Source organism: Microtus oregoni, unplaced genomic scaffold (genome assembly GCF_018167655.1).
Source record: "Microtus oregoni isolate MIOR12 unplaced genomic scaffold, Mior012 000020F_ref0000438, whole genome shotgun sequence".
NCBI lineage: Eukaryota > Metazoa > Chordata > Mammalia > Rodentia > Cricetidae > Microtus > Microtus oregoni.
In genome coordinates, this window is record NW_024543079.1 from 10,996,514 (window position 1) to 11,017,874 (window position 21,361).

The window sequence follows — 21,361 nt, forward strand, 5'->3', positions numbered from 1 at the left end:
TACTCCTGAAAGTCAATGAAGATAAAAACATGCTTTTAAAAAAGACAGGCTAGTGTCTGAAAGGAGTAATGAAAGATCCACATGACCATTACATAAAATGAGAAAACAAAGCCTGCAGTACGAGGACTACCCTGGATATACCACAAACTAAAGGGCAGTATAGGAAGGACTACTGCATATGCCGATAACCTCAGCCCTTGGGAAGCAGAGGCAGGAGAATAAAAATTTCAGTCAGCCTGGCATACACAGCACGACTCTATCTCAAAAGCAGGGAGGGGGTGCTGAGGAGACAGCCTGGGGCTTTCATTGCAAGCATAGGGACGGGACCTGAGTTTACCCCAACACCCACACACAGAGCCTGCAGTGGAGTATTCTAACCCCAGCAGGGGAGGCGGGTGGACTCCTAAGGCTCAGCAGCCAGCAAGTTAGCCTCCCACTGAGCTGCAGGCCAAGAAAGGACCCTGTCTCCAAAGACAAGGTGGCACCTGAGGAATGACACCTGAGTCTGTTTTCTAGCCTGTACACCCTCAATATGCACACACACGGTCTGTGCACAAGTGAACACACACACACACGTGAATGTAAGGAAACTACAAAAAAATCCATCTAGCCAGATCCCTAACTGTCTCAAAAAGACCATTCAAAGTTTACTAATAGGAAATATCTGAAATGAAAGCCAGGCAGTGGCTCATGCCTGTAAACCCAGCTACTCGGAGATAAGACTCAAGCGCAAGCCCAGCAGGGACAACTTTGGAAGTCTCTCCCACCATCTCAAAAAAACGAACCGGCATAAAAAGACAATCACAGTTACTAGTTGTTTTTTCAAAGAGAGTTTCACATTTGCTCTCTAAACACATGACTGAAAAGAGCAAAGCTAAGCCATGAGGTTCCATGACCTCGCACACCCAACCAGAGAAAGCAGCTATGTGTCACCCTCCTTCCGGGCCAGGCAGCCACAAACCCCATAATCGCTAGTCTGAGTTTGGAATGTAGTGGCTCCAGGAAGGGTCCTGAGGCAGCCCAGACTCCGGACCACAGAGACTCCCTGCACTCAGCCATCCCCGCCATCAATGTGCACAAGAAATCGACAAGCAGATGGAGATCAGAAGCAGCCTCACCCAGTGACTTGAAATTACAGATCTGACAAGACCCACACCGAATCAATCATCAAGCAGGCGGTCCACACCATGCAGTCTTTCGAAACATCTTATGAAACCAGAGGTGCACCCTGCTTGGCTCTGCCTCTGGAGGGTGCCTTTCCCAGGAGGCTTAGTTATCATGGTTGTTCTGAGCTAATCATCCACGTCTCAGAAAAAGGCACAGACAAGCTGTGCAGAGATGCTGGGAACCTGCAGGGAAAACAGGCTAGGAAGAATGAGCACAAATAAGCCAGCCTCTTCAGAAAATAGTCATTTTGTGGGTATAAAAGTAAAATTCAACATTTCTGTTCTTACTATTTCACTATTTGCATAAACATGCACTTTAAAAGTGTGCGTGCATGCATGTGTGCATGTGTGTTTGGGCTGGAGAGATGGCTCGGTGGTTAAGAGCATGTACTATTCTTGCAGAGGACCCAAGTTCAGTTCCAAGCACCAATGTTCAGTGACTCACAGCTGCCTCTAATTCTAGCTCCAAGGGGACAAAAGCCTTTGACCTCCTTGGGCACCAGCAGCCACACATGCATACATAAATATACACAATAAAAAATAATAAATTTTTTTCTTAATGTTTTAATTAAGTATAATGACATACATCTATAATACCAACTCCCAGGAGGCTGAAGCAGGAGGTTTGCCAGTTCCAGCCAGGCTAGGCTATGGGCACAAGTCCTCACCTTCAAATAAATACACAGATATATAAGCTATGTATATAAGATTTACCATTTATAATCGTGCAGGATTGTAGTCTGTTGGCTTCATTTATGTGTTTCTGATTTATCTACTACTTGTGGTGGGTATGTGTGGATGTGCAGGTGCCTGTGCCACAGTGTGCCTAGGGCGGTCAGAGGACAACTTGTGGGGGACAGTTCTCACCTTCCACCATGTGGCAACCAAACCCAGATCCTCAGGCTTGGCAGCAAGCGCCAAGCTGCTGAGCCATGTTGCCAAACCTCTACTGGCTTTTTAATAGATTTTCGCCTCTACAGTTTACATTGTGTTCTCCATAACTCCATCAGATTCAACAGACCGCAATCACTGAAAAACTGCTACATGGCAAGTTAGACCTGCGTTCTCATGAAGCACAGTAGCTAAGATACAGCAGGACATTCCAACATGTTCCATGAACACACATGTTCCACAGCTCCCCTCTTAGGTGGAAGAAGGTCTGATCTGGAGGCTAAATTTGGACTCGTGAGACCAGTGGCCCTGCTTACCAAGTGCCTCTCACAGAGATCCAGCACAACTTCTGCAGTTTGTTCTTGGGCTCAGTCTGTGCACACAGCACATCTCTGAGAAGTGCCATCCTAAACATGGCGGCCCATCACCACTCACGGTTAATTTAAGTGTTCTTTGTTCTGTCAAGAGAAAGCTTGCAGTTGCTCAGGATGTTATCTATAGCTACAAACGTGCAGCTAAAATGCAAACTGATTAAGAGCTGGGATTTCAAACCACACAGGGCAAGCTGCTCTAATTTTTAGCTGAGTCATCTCTCAGTGACATAAAAAGTTAACTCACTGCAAATTCCAGACAACACATTCTCTCTCTTAAATCCTCTCTTATCCTCTCTCTCCATTCTCATTTTCTCCCCACCGTGTAATCCTGGTACTCCGAAAGTAGAAACAAGAAGACCAAGAGCACTGAGGCCAGCCTGAGTTACATAAAGACCCTGTCTCAAAAGATAACAACAAAATTTGAGGCCAGCCTGGTATACAGAGTGAGTTCTAGGACAGTTAGGGTTACATAGAGAAATCCTTTCTCAAAAAACAAACACACGCACTAAACATATACACACACATATGCGCACACACATTCACTCACACATACACACACTAGAAGTGCACACAGTGAATATGCCACAGAGAAGAAAGACTCAGATGCTGTTCTTTCTCCACAGGAAATAACAGAAAATCACTGCTGTGTGCACAGGCCATCAGTGGAAGGCAGCCAAAACTCAGGGAGGAAAGTTTATACAAATGTGTCTGTCAGGCAGATTTAACTGATAAAAACATGCTATTTCTCTGGATGTTTTTCATGTTTATGGCATTACCTGTTTTTATTTGTAACATATTGCATAATCTCTCATTCTAAATATTCACTGTTGTACTGAAAAGACTCAAGATACAGGTACAGATGAAAAGGAATCAAATGGGATAAACATCACTAAAAACAGCAACAGGCTGGGGGTGGGAGCTGGGTGCAATACAGCACTAGCCTGCAGCACCAAGCTCTGTGTTCAACCAACAGCACTGAAGCACAAAACTACCAGCTCTGTGCAGGGTTACAGGAAGTCCTAGAGAAGAGCACATGGCTCTGGGGACATTGATTAACACTCAAAACAGACCAAAGAGACAGATATATTCACACTGTGTGCTTAGAAAAGAGACAAAACTATTAGAAACACAATAGTATACCATAATAGAATACAGAGAGCTGAGCAAGGAGAGTAAGCCTTTATCCACACCTGGAGGAAAGCAACCCACACTATTCTGAAAAGGAACCATTCAAGGAGACCAAGTAGACAGGAAGATGAGGGGCACCTACTGGACCTCGGCACCAAAAAACAGAGGAACAAAGTCTGAGGAAACAAAAGTGTAAATCAAGAATTTCATACTGGGCATGTAGCTCAGTGGCAGAGCACTTGCCTAACAGGTCCTGGGCTCTGTCTCCAGCACAGAAACAAGGCGGGGTGAGGGGAGGATGGTAAAGAAAAGTATATTAAGACCACATCAAATATTCTCAAACAAGTTTTTTAGAAAATTGCTAAATGTGGGACTGGAAAGATGTCTTGATGGTTAAGAGCACTCGTTGTTCAACCAGAGGGCCTGGGTTCAATTCCCAGCACTCCCATGGTGGCTCACAACATCTATAAGTCTATTCCCAGAGGATCTGATGCCCTCTTCCGGTCTCCATGAGCACTGCATGAATATGGTACATGAATATGAATGTGAAACATCCATACACAAAAAGATAATAAAGTAGTTTTTAAAATGTAAATCTTAAAATAAAAATCACAGTGCTGCATCAATGAAGGAAGAGGGAGAGTCCATCTTCTCCTCCCTCATAAAACACATCTGAAAAATAGGCCAGGCACAGGTACAGCATCTCACATTTGTTTTGTTGATGGTCAGTTTTTTGTTTTTTGACACAAGGTATCACTATGTGTATAGACAGATAGATAGACAGACAGACAGATAGACTGACCGACCGACCAGAGTGGACTATATTGCCATAGACCCTAAAATCATAGTGATCCACCTGCCTCTGCCTCTTGAGTGCTGGGATTAAAGGTGTGCACCACCACTCCTAGTAGGCAGGATATTTAGGCAGAAGGATTGCCTAAAGTTCTAGGTTAGCATCAACTTCATTAGACCCTGCCTCAAGAAGTAAATAAGAGAAAAGGGAAAAATTACTGTGAAAACATTAAGCAAGTTTTTTTTTTTTTGTAATTTTTTTGTTTTCAAGCTTTAGCAAATTATTTTGCGGTGAGAAAATATTTATCTATAATTCGAAGCTGCCCCATTTTACTATTTCAGTTTCCTCTTTTGTTATATTTAATACACATAAAGCCCACACTTATAAAAGTGTTCCTATCCAGCCTGCAGCCACTTACCCAACCACTCCTCCCCTCCTTATCCTGGAGAGAACCATGGAGCGACACTCGCCAGCTTTCACAGTGCTTCTCCTGCTGAGTTGGGCTTTCAACAAATATATTTATTTTTATATCTAAACTCCTTATTACTAATTGGTTCATAACATACAGGTATCAATTCTGCAAAATTTCCAATCAAAGCTCTCTTTAAGCTAAATTCTTAAAGAGTAACTTCCACTCATTTGTATTTTTCAGGAAGAAAGGAAGTGATGGGGAACAGAAGGGGCAGGCACAGAGAGAAACTCACTGTCACGGCGGCCACTCTTCGCGGCTGGGTCACTCCAACTACTCGTCCTTCGGCTGTCCAGCCAGCTTCTGCCAGGTACTGCAAGGAGAAGCACAGATGGATTAGTATCTTCCAGACAACCCTTCCTCCAGGTGACCCTGCTCTGTGCTAAGTCACCAAAAAACGCCACCCTGCCACATGACAGATGACAGACTTCAGGCTTGTTAATGTTAGCAAGTCCCTTTCACATCGAAGCTGATGGAAGAACCAAGAGACAGATTCAGCATGAGGACTCCCTGGTCCTACAGTGTCTGTGTTCTGGTTGCATCAGGCAAAAGAAACGATTAGTCATGAGAACAGCACTTAATCTACAGAACAGAGAATTCTAAAGTACACAGAGACAGCTAAACATTGAAGTACCAACCATACAGCACATCTTAGACAAGCTAAATAAAAACAACTGTTCACAACTATACATAAATATATACCACTAGAATATATTAGATACAACTTGATTAAATATGTTTTCTGTGTCTATATCTGATTTTAATCAATTAAAACTCAACATGTACAACTGGTTATCAAACTTAATTTTCTTTTTATAAAACAATGGATACATTACTTATATAACTGAAAAGATTAAAATTGGAATTTCATAAATTCACTGATCTAAAAAAAATAAAGGTAATAGCTGGGTGTGGTGGTACACACCTTTAATCCCAGCACTCAGGAAGCAAAGGCAGGCAAATCTGTGAGTTCAAGGCCAGCCTGGTCTACAGAGCAAGTTCTAGGACAGCCAGGATGACACAAAAAAAAGCCTATCTCAAAAAAGAAATGAAAAACAAAAAGTTTAAAAGGTAATATAGAAATTAAAGAGAATTGCTGTCTGTAGGGGTTAGGCAGCAAAGATCCAGGGGAAAGGAGCAGTTCACAGGGGGGAGACAGGGATGAGCGGGCATAAGAGCTCTGGATGGGTCATCTCTGACACAGAACCCACTGTGTTCCATGTGCTCTTCAAAAACCCAACAGCCAAAACCAGTCAAGACCTGGAGGAAAACAGAAAGAAAGACAAACACTAACAGATGACCCTATGCAAAAGTGATAGCACAAACCCAGAAACACAGGTGGAGAGTGGTACCCTCGCTAAGCAGGCTGAGTGACACTAGAGAGTGGTACCCTCGCTGAGCAGGTCGAGTGACAATGGAGATTTGTACCTTCAATGTCTAAACTGAGTGATGACAGAGAGTGGTACTCTCATTGACCAAGCTAAGTGACAACGGAGATTGGTACCCTCAGTGACTAAGCTGAGTGATGGCAGAGAGTGGTACCCTCACTGAGCAGGCTGAGTGACACTAGAGAGTGGTATCCTCACTAATGCTAAAGAGCTGGACAGAAACATCCTCAGAAATGATTAATCCGGACGGGGATAGGAGATAGCGATTCCTTAACTATGCTATGTGTATACTAGAATCCAACAAACACATAAACAAGCCCATAGTGATTGATCTTGATTCAAGAGTGATAAATGCAGGGAGACCAGAGCTTTGGGGGGAGGGGATTAATAATCCAAAGGCAGTGACGACACCTCAGCAGCAGCAAGCACCCTTGCAGTGGGATCCTGACTTCTCTAATGAAAGGAAACAAAGTTCATACACAGACCATAGAAGATGAGCCACATCTTGTGAATCTAGCAGGTTTGATACTGGTCAAAAGGGATGAAAACTTTTAGACAGAAGGTGGACGCAAAAGAAAGAGCTTCTCACAGCCAGATGTGGAACCTTTTAAGCAGTAAAATAAACATGGTACTGGATTTCATACTGTGAAAACACAGCTATACATGAACCATACAACTACATGTAAATAACCAAATATATAAATAGGAGAGAGATGAACTGTACTTCTCAAAGTAGATTCCCTCTAGGAGAGGTACAGAGAAAGAGGGACATGTCATAGCTGCAGACAGGGCCTATAGGGGAGCTTAAAATCAGGTCAAAGTTTAAAGAGAAGGAGCTTTGCACCCTGACATTCCTCTTCCCAAGATATTTATCAATTGAGAAGGCACAGAAAATAGTGTTAGAGGTGACATCTGGCACCTTAACCAATAGCCCAAAGTCGGAATGGGCAGTGACAAGACAGATCACAACGCTCGGATACGATGCACACCACCATTTCTGATGTATTCTTGTAAAAATGCACAGGCTTCTTCTAACAGGAAAAAGAGACCAAGACTGAGAGCCATGTAATACACAAATGAGGACTACTCCAGGAAAGTGTGACGGACACAGGAGAGGAGAGAAGGGGGCCCTCCCACTATAATACACAAATGAGGACTACTCTAGGAAAGTGTGATGGACACAGGAGAGGAGGGAAGGGGGCCCTCCCACTATAATACACAAATGAGGACTACTCTAGGAAAGTGTGATGGACACAGGAGATGAGGGAAGGAGGCCCTCCCACTATAATACACAAATGAGGACTACTCCAGGAAAGTGTGATGGACACAGGAGAGGAGGGAAGGAGGCCCTCCCACTAGCTGAGGAGACTAGACAGAAACAGCAACTGAATGCAGTGTAGGACCCTGGAACTAAAAAAAGACACCTGTGACAGAACTGATGAGGATTTAAACACAACCTTAGGTTTAGCGCCTACTGCCCACTGCTAAAGCCTGCTGTCTGACTGTGCTGCAACAGCATGGGAAGCAGAAGGCAGGCACTACGTTAGTTTGATGACTTCACTCCTAATCTAAAGCTAGTTAAAAATCAAGTTTAAAAACGACAGTGAAGAACAAAGTGCTGTACAAAATGGTTTTCACTAACAAAACTGTAGTGTCTTACAGTAGTCACACAGCACAAAATACTGTCAACCACCCCAACCAACAAATACAGGCAGAATTACAAGGACACAGCTAAAGTTCCATGAATACCTATGTACATCCCCACATGCCTAACTCTGCAAGGAAGACAGCAGCATCAACAGCACTCAGATGATGGAATAAGGTCAAAACCTCATCTGAGGAAACGATAAAAACCCACGAGCTGGAGTTCGAGGCCAGCAAAGCAAAGCCTTGAACATCATCTGAAACTCTACAATCTGAAAGCACAGACACACAAGGTGTCTCTCAGCAGCCGTGCTGTGAATGACACATGGTTTCCATGAAAATAACCTGTTCATGAAGCTAGTCATCTCAATAAGCTATGCAGTTTAGGTTTAGATTTCAAATAGAGACAAGGATCTCTGTGAGCTCAAGGCCAGCATGGTCTACAGCAAGCTCCTGGATAGCAAGGCTACAGAGATCCTGTCTCAAAAAAGCAAAAATATATACATACTTATAGTGTTCACTTACGTGGTCTATAAAATATAGTATGATAAACACATTATAATAATGTAATTACTAATGATTGGTGTAGAAGCTGGAATGGAGTTTTCCTTGCCTGTGTGTGAGCAGCAAGCAGAGACTAAAGTGGCCACAGAAGGCTTCTGGAGTTCTGCTGTGTCTTCAACTGAGCGCTAGTAACAAATGGCACCCCTTGTACAAATGCTGCACACTGTGCGATCAGGATATACACACTTCCCTGTGTGCATTTTATACTTCAGTACACAGGGAAGAAATGCCTGCAGGCTCTTGATCCTGGCCACTTAACTGTCATTCTTCACCTGGCAAGTCAAGGCACTTCTCCACCCGAGTGCCACAGCAGACATTTTTCCAATAAGACAAGCTCCTTCCACAGCAATATGTGATAACGACCAACGTTACTTACTGCTACAGCAGTATTCAACTAGGATTCACCACGGACAGAACTACATACTGCACATCTCAGAATGAGTTCCTACTGTTCCTTTCAGAAAATGGCCATCTTATGATTTGGGGAGTATAATAAATTGGAAACAATTATTAACTTTATTATAAATTAAAAATCCTAAGTTTAGTTTAGCAAAATATCTGAGAAGAGTGTTTCTTGCGAGGAGACCATGAGTGTGATGGAATGACAGGAAAGAGCATCCCCAAGTTACAGAGTACTCCCAGCTAAAATCTTCACGGAAGGATAGCAATGCGTACTCACCTGCGGAATCTGGGTGCTCTTCCCACATCCCGTTTCTCCAACAATCACCACGGTCTGATAATTTTCTACCAAGTACAAAATGTGGTTCCTAAGCTGGAGAGAGCAAAAGGACATGGTAGGCAACCACACTTTGTCTCAGAAGACCCAAGCAAACAAACTTCAACTCTGTGAATAAACTGTTTCCGAGGAGGTTGAATTTTAAGAACTATCAAAATGTGGCTCCAGCTCTCAGAGGCCACTGGAGTCAGCATGAGGCAAGGTGTGGACATAACACTTGTAGTGCATGCTAACACTCTTGACTCTCCAATTAAAGACTGTCACCTGTACGAAGTAATACTGCAGGTATATACATGAACACACACACACACACACACACACACACACACACACACACAAGGGAGTAAAACCAAGCATGATGGTACACGCCTGTGATCTCAGAACTTACAACGTAGAGACAGGAGGATCAGGATTCAAGATCATTTTCAGCTACATCACAAATTCAAGGCCAAGCTAGGCTATATGAGACCCTGGCTCAAAAACACAACAACAAAAAAAAAGTATATAAACCACATTTGCTCCAGAACTGTCTACTACAGCCAAAACTTGTAACTACCTAAATGTTCATCATGACAGGTGTGTGGTTAAATCAGTTATGAAACAGACTAGTGTGAATGTGTACATGTCTGTGCACAGTGTATGCACATGTATGTGGGGGTGTGCACAACAGTTCACATGTGCACAAGGACATGGGTGTCCTGCTCTATCACTCTGTACCTCATCCCCTTGAGACAGGGTCTCTCACTGATCTTAGAACAAGGCTACCATACACCCCATGGCACTTGAGTTACCAGCACAGCCTTGGCCATGCACAACTTGTTCTGCGGATGCTAGGATCCGAACTCAAGTCCTCATGCTTCCACGGCAAGAGCTTCTTCCCACTGAGCATCTCCCGGTACCCAACTACTTATATTTTAAAGAAAGGAGGTAACAGTGCTGCATCCAGAGAGGGTAAAAAGGTGAGGAAAGGGATGTGAAGAACTCTGGATTTTATACATCACTTATGCATTACCTAATTAAAAATTATATTTTATTTATTAGCATAGAAAAACAGCAAAACCAAAGTACACGATAAAACATCCACAGGTAACTGACCTCCTATGACCACTCAGTGGGAGCAGGCTTACCCACTAAAAAGCCCCAGAAAATCCTAGTGTCCTGTGTGCTTAACTTGAGAAGACATTTCTGAACTTGTGATTGATTACGGAGGCTCCACTGTGCCTCATCTGGAAGGAAACCGGCCTGGGGGTCCCTCTGATCAGGGTTCAGCTCATCTACTGCCACATGGCTGAGGTGTTTGGGGGGCATACAAGGTGGGGTGCTGACAGGTTCCATCTAGCAAACAAGGTCATGGTGATTAGGGGCTTCTGAATTTTTATTCCTAGGTGTAGATATGAGTCCTCAGGCCCTAATGGGAACATCTTCTGGAAGAATTTGTTAAATTTCTAAACAGTGGAGGCAGGTAAAACCCAGGAACCTGCATTTATACACAAGCCCACACACAAATAAATCAAGAAAATATAATAATTAAAGAAAAGAAGAAAGAAAAAGCTTCATGTGATGGCACACACCTTTGATCACAACACTAGGGAGGCAGAGCCTGGTAGATTTCTAAGTTCGAAGTCAGCCTGGTCTACAGAACAAGTTCCAGAACAGCCAAGGCTGAGAAACAATGTCTCAAAAATAAATAAATAAATAAATAAATAAATAAATAAAATAGAGAAAGAGAGAGAAAAGAGACAGGAAGTAAGAAAAGGAGGGAAGGAGAGAGGGATGGAGAAAGAGAGGAAAGGAGGGAGGGAGGGAAGAAAGAATGAATGGATGGATGAATGGATGGATGAATGAATGAATATATGCTCTACTGGAGAAGACCTATGAAGACCCCATGCATCCAGGTGTGATGGCACACACCTGTAATCCCAACACTTGGGAAAGAGGCCCATTGGTCCAGGTGTGGCTTAGCATTGAGTTCAAAGACAAACAGCTCTTCAGTGAGAGTGCCCTTAGATGCAAAGCTAGAGGCTGGTCTAGGAGGCGCAGGAGGAGGCTGCTCTGTAGAAAACCAGACAACAGCACATAGGACTGCCCTGGGCAGGAAGGAACCAAGGGCAGTGACTCCAGCTTCGTGTGCTTTAGCCTAGTGTGGACAGACACGACAAGAAGATGGCTACTATGGAGACAGGAAGAGACAGGGAAGTACTGTCGCCAGGCTTAGTGAAACTGGGAAGCCAGTGAAGAAAGGCGTGAGCTCCAGACAAGGGAGCTGGCAGACATAGACACCTTTCACAGCAGTGCCCATACCTCAGAGAGAACGACAGCTGCAGAGGTAAGTCAAGGGGAGGTTGCCTTGGAAACGGGCTGGGGAGATGACCGGAGGCTGCTTCGGTCAGCTGTCCACTGTGGCTGTGGCAGTGCTGGGATCAAGGCCAGGAGCTCGCCACGCTCGGCCTGGCTCCACCATACACTTCATAAAGCTACCTTTACATTCAGTCTGAACAGGAGAGACGCTGAAGGAGCAACACCATCTTTTCACCTCCTAGATGGGTCTTTAGCATCTCACAGAGTCCAACAGCTCTTAGGCTCTGCTCTGCCTTTTATCACAATGCACACTTCTCTCCATCCCTCAGCCGGCTCAACTTGTTTTCATTAAGGTTTCATTTCACTTGTATGACAGTTAGAAAATGATGAGCAGTCAAGAAAGGTCAACATAAAAACCCAGTAAACAGCCACTTCCTTATTCTTGGGTAGTTACTGTGTCAGGCACCTTATAAATGCCACAGGTGACCTCGGCCAAGCCTGACAGCAATCCCACAAGAAGGTGCTATTAACACATAGCACAGATAAGGAAATGGAAGCTGACAATGGTGAAGCAAGGTGACCTAGCAAATGGTGTAACAGGGTGGGACCCTGAAGTCTACTCCAGAATCCACTTCCTTGTGGCTCAAAACCAGTTCCCTTCCAGACAGGAGTTTGAGGCCAGCCTGGTCTACAGAGTGAGTTCCAGGACAGCCAGGAATGTTATATAGAGACACCTTGTCTTGAAAGACAATAAATAAATAAATAAATAAATAAATAAGGTGCCCTTCAGTGGTGAGAAAGCAATGGTAAGCTTATCTCATGTCCTGAGGGTCCCACCCACATATCCCAATCATATACAATGGATAATGTCAACTGAGGAAAAAGCTCAGACTCTACCAGAGAGACTTAAATGTTTAAGGTCACCTAAAATGCCAAGCAAAGCAACTTAGCTAGATTCCACATGTGGAGAAAAAACACATCATGGAAGGGAATTACCAGCAGTGTCTAAGTAAAAAGAACCCCCAAGTCTAAGAACTCACTGTCTTAGTAGGGCTGGTGGCACACACCTGTCATCCCAGCAACTCAGGAGCCTGAGGCAAGAGAATCCCAAGTTCAAAGCCAGCCTGGATTACAGAGTGAGTCCAAGACCAGGCTAGGCTATTTAGCAGGACCCTGTTTCAAAACAAAAACTAAAAGCATTGGGGATATGACACAATTCAGGGGTTGAACACCTGCCTGTCACATTTTTGATTAAATACTCAGCACAAAAAAGAAAAAAACAAAGCAAATGAAAAACAAAGAAGCCATGTTATCTTCTACCCAGCTCTGCCCAGCACAGAGACAGGCATGCACGCTGCTGACCATGCCTACTCTAGCCATTCCAGAGACATCACATGAAGCAGGCAAAACTCAAACCTCAGCATCCTCATTAGAGGCTGAGACCAGTATTCACCAGCGACACTCAGCTCACCTCTGAGCCTACTTTCTGACTGCAAGGGATCTCCCACGTGGAGATGCCAACAGACCCATCAACAGTGTCCATGGTACTAAAGAACTTCGGTCACCATAGACAAGGAGGTTTGAATATACTCAAGTTTACACTTTGGTCTCTTGCAAGCTGAGTACCCACCATGGAATGTGCACTCGTAAAGCTGAGTGTCTGATAGCCTCACCAAAATCCCAGCACTGTCTTATTAAGGACTGCAGCACTAACTGATCTCTTCCAAATTACCAATTAACTGTGTTAACTATGTCTTTTAAAAGAAAGCAAAAATTGGCCATATGTTAATAACAGGTTGACTCTGGATTCACAGAGGTTCACTGTGTTACTGTGTCATTTTCTGTATCTAAAGTCATTCATAATTGAAAGCAATTTCCTATTTCCTAATATGCAAGATCTAAAAGAAAAATCTTAAGGACTTCCCAATCATAAAGGGTTCTCTCCCCCTGTGCCTCCCCAAATGCAAACACACACACACATTCCCATGCTTGCACACATGTATGCACATGCACACACACACACACATGTACACACACATACACAAACACACACACACACTGGAATGGGGTGGGGGTTCCTCTGGCTCACTGTGACTTATAGAACCATTCAGTGATAGTCCAGTTCCTCCAGTGACAAGCTCACAGTATGGGCCACAGACATACCGTACCTTGAACACAGGAAGTTTCTGCCGTTGCTGCTCTATGGAGAGGGCAGCATAGGGATTGTAAATGATGGTCGTCCCAGAGTTCTCAGCGACACTTTGTCTCTCTTCAGAGATGCTGATGCCTGGCCCCTCTGTACCTGCAGCAGAAATGGTTTTTTTCAGATTCTGATGTAGTAAAAAAAAAAAAAAAAAAAAAAAAAATGGGTGTGTAAAAGACAGATATACAAAAGAAACAATGTTTTTGATTTCAAACTACTAAAAAGTATTAAACTTTGTGTTTTCAAAAAGTTAAAGAGGAAGAAGAGGAGGATGAGGAGGGAGCAACAGCAGCAAGGGAGGTGCCCGTCAGAACACTAAAAAAGTCCCTGAAAGTTTCAGTGCAGAGTCTAGAACAAAGAATATGGCAGTCCCACCAAATTCTGAAGAGAAGAGAAAGGAACCCAGTGGGAATCTGCCAAGGCCAAGGCCAAAGCCTGGTCCTGACAGACAGCAAGACTCAGAGACAATAGGAACCAGGGGCTCAGGCTGCCATGGCTTCCCCATCCCTCACCTCTTGCACCTCTTGACAACCTTCCAGCTGGGGGTGGTTTCTCCACAGGCTGCTGATGGCCCAGAGCTCCGCCCACAGACCGCCAGTTACCCAGGCACCCAGGAACAAGACAGCCTGTGCGAATGCTTCAGGGTGGGCACTGCTCTAAGCACTAGAACCCAGCCCTGGGCAGCACGGGTGCAGGCTGACCCTCACGGACTCAATGCCTCTCACATGCTGCCTCCCAGGAGAATGGACCTTGGTACAAGAATGACAGGGAAGTGCCATGTAGTGAAAGGAAAGGGACTTCCAGTGCTAAGTGTACGATGCATAGGGCACTGAGGGGGGTTCTTTATACTGCACCAGGCGGGACTCGCTTCCCCTTAGGTAGAAGGCCTAACACGATCCACCTACCACAGTGAGAGCAGCTGCAAGTGACCTAGGGTAGTTACATGGAAATGACCGTCCCAGAAACACCGCAGGGTAGATTAAAAAGCAGACAGCCACAGCACCTAACTCAAAGCATGACAAATGGAGAAGGCAGACCCCACCAAGAAGTATGGGCTCCATATGATCAGTTTCTGTTGCTTTCATTGCCAACTTGTCTGTGTGAGCCAAGGGCAGAAGTAGGTTAGGATACAAGTGAGACTGGAGAGACAGCTCAGCGGTTAAGAGCACTTGCTGCTCTTGCAGAGGACCCAGGTTCAACTCCCAGCACACACACAGTGGCTCACAACTGTCTGTAATTCCAGTTCCACAGGACCTGACGCCAGGCATGCACAAGGTGCACAGATACACATACAGTCAAAACTCACACACATAAAAATAAAACTAGCTAAATAAAACAATAGGAAGGGGCTGGAGGGATGGCTCGGTGGTTAAAAGCAGTTGCTCCTCTCACAGGGGACCTGGTGACTCACAATCAACCGTCCGGTTCTAGAGCTCTAACGGTCTCTTCCGGCTCCATGAGAACTAGAACAATGTACGGTGCACAAAATACACGTAGGCACACACTCAAACATCAAAAATAAAAATAAATCCTTTTAAAGTAAATAGATATAAATTAAATGAGAAAATTCAGCTCAACATAAGGAAGACATATCTAAATATAAGAGCTGTTGAGCCACAGAGTGTGCTGCCTCGGGAATCAGGAAAAGCTCCCTAAGTTCAGAAGGTTGCACAGCCCCTACTGGGGGCATCTCAAAGATAATCACCCAAAACAGTGACTTCCGAGTCTTCTGATCTCAGAACCTGCAAAGCCACTGAAAGATGGGAGATTTGTGGTAAGGTTAAAGTAGCGACTCCATTTTATTTATGCTAACACGTTGGTTTTTTGAGACAGGGTCTCCTGACATATCCCAGGCTGGCCTTGACCTCCCAATCTTGCATGAGCACCAAGTTCTGGGACTAACAGGCATGTGCTACCACACCCAGCATTCTCCATTTCTGTAGGGCTCCAGATGGGATGAAGGCCATGAACTCCCCTCCTGAAGGAAACCTGAGAGAACACAATGTATCTGACAGGAGCTCCAGGGCTGCAGATTCCTGGAACCAACCTCAGGGCTCCAGCAGCTTCATCTCCAGCCCAGTTCCAGGTTCTTCCAGGAACACAGCTGCCAAACAGCAGGTAAGTGGGGCACAGCTGCCTGCTAACCTTCTGCCAAATAGCTAACCTTTCTTTTGAAGAGAAAAAAAGCAGAGCAGGGCCTGGACCAAAGCCTGGGTTGGAGAAGCAGATTTCCAGTCCTCTACTTACTACTGCTATGTCCTGACTTCTGAACTCTTGGAGAAGAAAACTACAGCAGAGAGTACTGTATCCTCTTCTGCTGTTTTTGTTCAGAATGCCCCTCTTCCCGAAACATCTAAACCATGCCAATATGCCTGCAGTATCTGAACACTGTTCACTGTACCACAGCTGGCTCACAGCCTCCCCCCCCCCCCCCCCGGGGCTTGGTCCCTCTGTCTCTAACCTTACAGCTGGTAGGAACTTTTACAAGAACAGCTGCTATCATCCGCACTGCCTTTTCTTCTCCTTACAAAAGGCTTCATTCAGCCGAAGAAGCCCAAGGCTGCTCTCCGTCCATACATGCCCCACAGCCCACTCTGTTTATGACTGTTTATAAATCAGGAGTGTGTGCCATGCTGCAGGGAGTGGCATTTTTGCAATTTTCACAAGCCATTAATACTTTCATTTCCCCATCAGTAAAGCAAGGCTGACAACAGCACCCAGTTCAGAATCCCTTCAACCTAGGAAGCCAGAAGAGAGCGTTGGAGCTAAAGTCATAAGTGGTTGTGAGCCATGCAATTTGGGTACTCCACAAGAACAGCGAATGATCTCTGAACCACTGAGCCATCTCTCCTGCCCTACAACACAATTCTTACCATGAATCACATAAAATAAAAAAAAAATCCTCAAAGCAGCTCAATAAAGTTTCTGCAAGGCACAAGGTTAGTCACCATTAAGTACTTGTTGAGGGAGTAAATGAAAATGGACGGGCCCTTCTGACCCATACATGTGAGCCAGCAGAAAAAGTGAGCATTTTCTCCTGGAAACCTCAGGCAGGTCGCACAAGGCTAGTATAGCACTCGCCTAAGTTAGAGAGAAGAAACAGTATTTAAGGGCTCCACTCGCACCACCACTGAAATGTCTCAGATGATGTTGTTGCTGCTGACCTGGAGAAGATCTTTCTTGTCAGTTTAGTCTTATTAAATGGGAGTCTTGAGCTGTAGCTCAGGATAGCCTGAAACTCACTCTGTAGCCTAAGCTAGCCTTGAGCACTCAATCCTCCTGCCTCAGCTTCCCAAGTGCTGAAATTACAGGCATGTATTAAAACATGCAGAAAAATATTTCACTTAAAACATCAACCATTATTTTCCCATTTGGGAGCCAAGCTTAGGCATGGGTCTGTAATCCCAGCTACTCAGAAGGCTGTAGTAGGAGGATCACAGTTAAGGCGTGTCTAGGCTAGGAGAGAATTCAACACTAGCTAGGCAACTGAGGAAGACCCTGTCTGGAAGGAAGGAAGGAAGGAAGGAAAGAAGGAAGGAAGGAAGGAAGGAAGGAAGAAAAATCTGACAACTCTGAGTCCATATAACAATCAGGTGGAGTGTGGTACCACATATGCAGATTGCAGTGCACACATCTCCACTGCACATGAGAAACCCTCCAATCTCATCACATAGTATTCCATTACACTCTTCCCTTATGTAGTCTGTCTAAAAAGCTCCTGTAACTATCTGAACCTGTACTTTGTGCTCATGATTCCACAATCTAGCCTTATACTCAGCCCCATCCACCTCCCTGACCTGCCTTTCCCACAATCCATTTTGTATCTTGAGTTTGCTCAGCTGTGAGAATATCAACTCATCAGAGAGATGTTGTTACTAGTTGATAAGATGCTGTAAGTCAAAGTGGCTGGCCCAGAGCTCAGAACCTACCAGGCTACTCAAATCTCACTAAATCAAAATAGTATACCTGGGCCAGTGGGTCCCCAACTTTGATGCATGCTAGAAGTTCCCCAAAATATTTAATTCATACTGCTGCCCAGTTCCTGATTTCTTGACAACAGTGAAAAGACACCTGAGGGGTTTTGTTTCTGTTTGTTTTTTTAGTTCTCCAAATAATTCAACTATACAGAAAAATTTGGGACCTGCTTACCTAGGCAGTCACCCCACCCAGACCCACTTACCCTAGGCCATTACTCCATCCACAGCACAAAGAAGTTATTACTGTCTTCACCTTCTCTTTACCTTTAGTGTCTAATGGCCCCTCCTGTCAGCTCCCAGGCTAGAACTGAGGTTTGATATTCATCCCAGACTTCAGTAGCAAGTGCTCTAAAGAGAGGTCTTCTTCACTGTATCACTGCCAGAGTCAACTTTCCAAAGGAAACCTGGGAAGTTCCCTGCTAAGATGCTTAGTGCGTGTGCATGTGTCTACACATACGTATGGACATGCATGTCAAGGTATGTGCATGGAAGCCAAAGGACAACTTTGTAGAGTCAGTTCTCTCCATCCACCCTTGCATGAGCTATGGGGATCAAGCTGGAGTCATCAGGTTCTCACAGCAAGCACCGCTGCCTCACTGGCTCAGGAACCCAAATCCTTTAACTTACCAAGGACAGTTCAAGATGAGGTACCCTCCTACCTTTCCAGCATCATCTCCTGCCATTCCCCAAAATATAGCCACAATTAACACCATCACGGTATTCCACAATTGGGGGCTTGGGGACAGCCTTAAGACACAAATCCTACTTTCAATGGCCTGGAGAGCCATTCCCTACCTCACCATACACAAACCATAGCAAGCTTTCTTCACCCTTCAGAGTCCACTCCAAAAACATGACCGTCTCCATGCCGCAGTCAAGGCCCCACCCTCAGCCTTCCTCCCTCTCCTTCTATACAATTACGATGGCTGTGTGCCTAATGCCAAGAGGCTTTCTGTGCACTGCCCTCATTTAATCATTTAATCCTCACAGCAATCCTCTTATGTCAAATTACCCATAAGGTAGCAGAGATGGGAGCACTCACGTGGCTCTGCAGGTCACCAGGTGAGTGCAGGGAAGGCACTGCAACCCAGCGCTTGAGCCCATCTTGTTTATCATCACCTCATCTGCCTTGCTTAGAGTCTCTTCCAAATGGCACACAACTTCAGAATCAGTTGTGAGAGTACCTCTTGAGAGCGGGGCCTCGGGCATGTGTGCCTGACCTCCTGATTACAGGAGTACACTTTCGATGAACTAAACAATGGGACAGACTCTAGGAGTAATTCCAGGTTCTTTAACCAAAACGGTACCCTGGTACCACATGATAAACTCTTTAATAAGTAAATGGTATTTTACTTATTAGACAATCAGCTGAGGCCCGGAAACGCTGAATCATGAAAGTGTCACCAAGGGGAGGGGGAAGGGTATATATGAAGGGTATAGTTGAGGGGGGAAAGGACAGAGATGAGAGCAAGGAAAGAGATATCTTGATTGAGGGAGCCATTATTGGGCTAGCAAGAAACCTGGCACTAGAGAAATTCCCAGGAATCCACAAGAATGATCCCAGCTAAGACCCTAAGCAATAGTGGAGAGGGTGCCTGAACTGGCCTTGCCCTGTCAGGTTGATGATTATCTTAAATGTCATCATAGAACCTTCATCCAGCAACTGATGGAAGCAGATGCAGAGATCCACAGCAGATCTTTGGGGTAAGCTCCCAAAGTCCAGTTGAAGAGAGAGAGAAGTGATGAGAAATGGGGTCAAGACTGTGATGGGGATCTCCACTGAAACAGCTTACCTGAGCTAATGGGAGCTCACCAACTCCAGCCTGACAGTGGGAGAACCAGCATAGGACCAAACTAGGCCCTCTGAATGTGGGTGACCGTTATATGGCTGGGGTGAACTGTGGGACCATTGGCAGTAAGACCAGGATTCATCCCTACTGCTTGGACTGGCTTTTTGGAACCCATTCTCTTTGGAGGGATACCTTACTCAGCCTAGATATAGCGGTAAGGGCCTTGGTCCTGCCTCAAAGCAATGTGCTAGGCTTTGTTGACTTCCCATGGGAAACCTTACCCTCTCTGAGGAGTGGATGGAGAGGGTATGGAGGGGAGGTGGAGGGAGAAGGAGGAAGGGAGGGAGTGGGAACTGGGATTGGCATGTAAAATAGAAAAGATTTTTTTATAAAAAGATATTAATTAATTAATTAAAAAAGAATTAACTGTGTCACTTGCTTGGGTTTATTTCTCTAACACTTAACATGGTCAGAATTTTGGGGACCACCTAAGACACCCTTTAAAAGCTGTTCCCTGTTACCTTTTCTGTCTCATATCATTTTCGCCACAATATAGTGTATACCTCCAGACCATCTGTGGTGCAGGTAGAGGAGAAAAAGAAATATATACAAGAAAAAGTAAGGGTGGGGGCTGACACTGGTTAAGAAGCTGTTGTTTGTTTGTTGTTTTTATAAGAGGCGTGGACAAAAAGAAGTATCCTACATGAGCATGGTCTGGTATGTATGTATGACTTAATAAAAACCCGGCCATGAAAAAAATGCAAAATCAAAGGGTGCTGTGACGGTAATTATTAGCCTGCAAGACAAAAAGAGGTGACAGGCACTAGGAAAGAGGGCGTTCACTTTGTAGTAAACATTCAGGACCTTGGCTAAAGCACTGGAACACATTTTCCCTTTTATGAGCCAATAAGTCCTGACTCCACGCCCACAGGACAGGTGTTCGTACCCGCCCACTTCACAGCTGAGGGGACCAAAGCTCGAAGGGACAGAAAGCTTGGTCAAGGTCCTCCAGCTACTGCTGCAAAGCTGAGGCAGACTTGAACATTGGCACTCTGACTTCACAACCTGAACGTCCAAGGCCGTGAGCGGCACCGCCTACCGAGTCCCAGTGCAGCCCCAGGGCAGCAGCAAGACACGCGTGGGCGCCTCGCGATTCCGCAGCACTCGAACAAGGTCACCCGCAGTTCCCACCCGGGTTGGGGAGGCCTTGAATTCCTCGGGACCACCGTGGGCTGCAGCATCCACGCTCGCGAAGGGGATGCTACCCAGCCCTCCCCGGTCAGGCCCAAAGTCAAGTCGCCGAATCTACCCAGGTTTCCTTTCGTGCCTTACCGGGTTTCCAGAACTTCACAGGTCCCAAGGGCGCAGCCATGCTGGGGTGAAAGGTCACGAAGAAGACTCCGCCCCGCTAAACGCGCGCGAGTCCCTCGGGGCTAGAGGGGCGTGGCCCGCGAGCGGACTCAGCCTGGGTCCCAGGGAAGGTGAGGCCACGCCCCTAGTGGCACCGCCCACTGTGGACCACGTGATCGCGGCTTCTTTAGGACGGCCCTTTCAGTCCCTCCCCTTGGTCCACGTGACGCCGCACGGCCGTGTTGGCGGGGAGGTTGGCTTTCCCACCCTGCTTAGGCGCTCTGGGCTCACGCTAACTTCTGGGAGCTCGCGTAGCCGAGTGTGCACGGAGGCAGTGCGTCCCAGGTGAACGGAGAGATGCTCATATTTACACGCTGTCGCAGCTGTGTCCCTTTTAGTCTCTTTTTTCATACGGAGAGATAATAATGGTATCTGCCTCCTGCTTCTAATGACTCAGTTAATATTTCTGTGTTCCCAGGGACTGTGGTTTCTTGTTTCCCAGGCGGGGGTAGAGCAGGGATGAACTCAAAGTGAATTAACGCTAGATAAGCAGTAGAATGATGCTGATTATCAGCAAGTAAAACTGAAAT

At 45.4% G+C, this 21,361-nt stretch overlaps 1 protein-coding gene across 2 annotated transcripts in view; it reads right to left on the reverse strand.

The window, feature by feature from the left end:
- The window catches only part of Dhx35 (DEAH-box helicase 35), a 60,759-nt gene extending 39,863 nt beyond the window's left edge, over positions 1-20,896 (reverse strand). For both annotated transcript variants that reach the window (XM_041670408.1, XM_041670406.1), the window contains exons 1-4: positions 20,754-20,896; positions 13,620-13,753; positions 9,097-9,189; positions 5,057-5,134 (exon numbers count right to left, since the gene is read on the reverse strand). In XM_041670408.1, coding sequence (XP_041526342.1) covers positions 5,057-5,134; positions 9,097-9,189; positions 13,620-13,753; positions 20,754-20,793 — 345 coding nt within the window. In that variant the 5' untranslated portion in view covers positions 20,794-20,896. The remainder of the gene's footprint in view (positions 1-5,056; positions 5,135-9,096; positions 9,190-13,619; positions 13,754-20,753) is intronic.
- Positions 20,897-21,361: the final 465 nt, after the last annotated feature.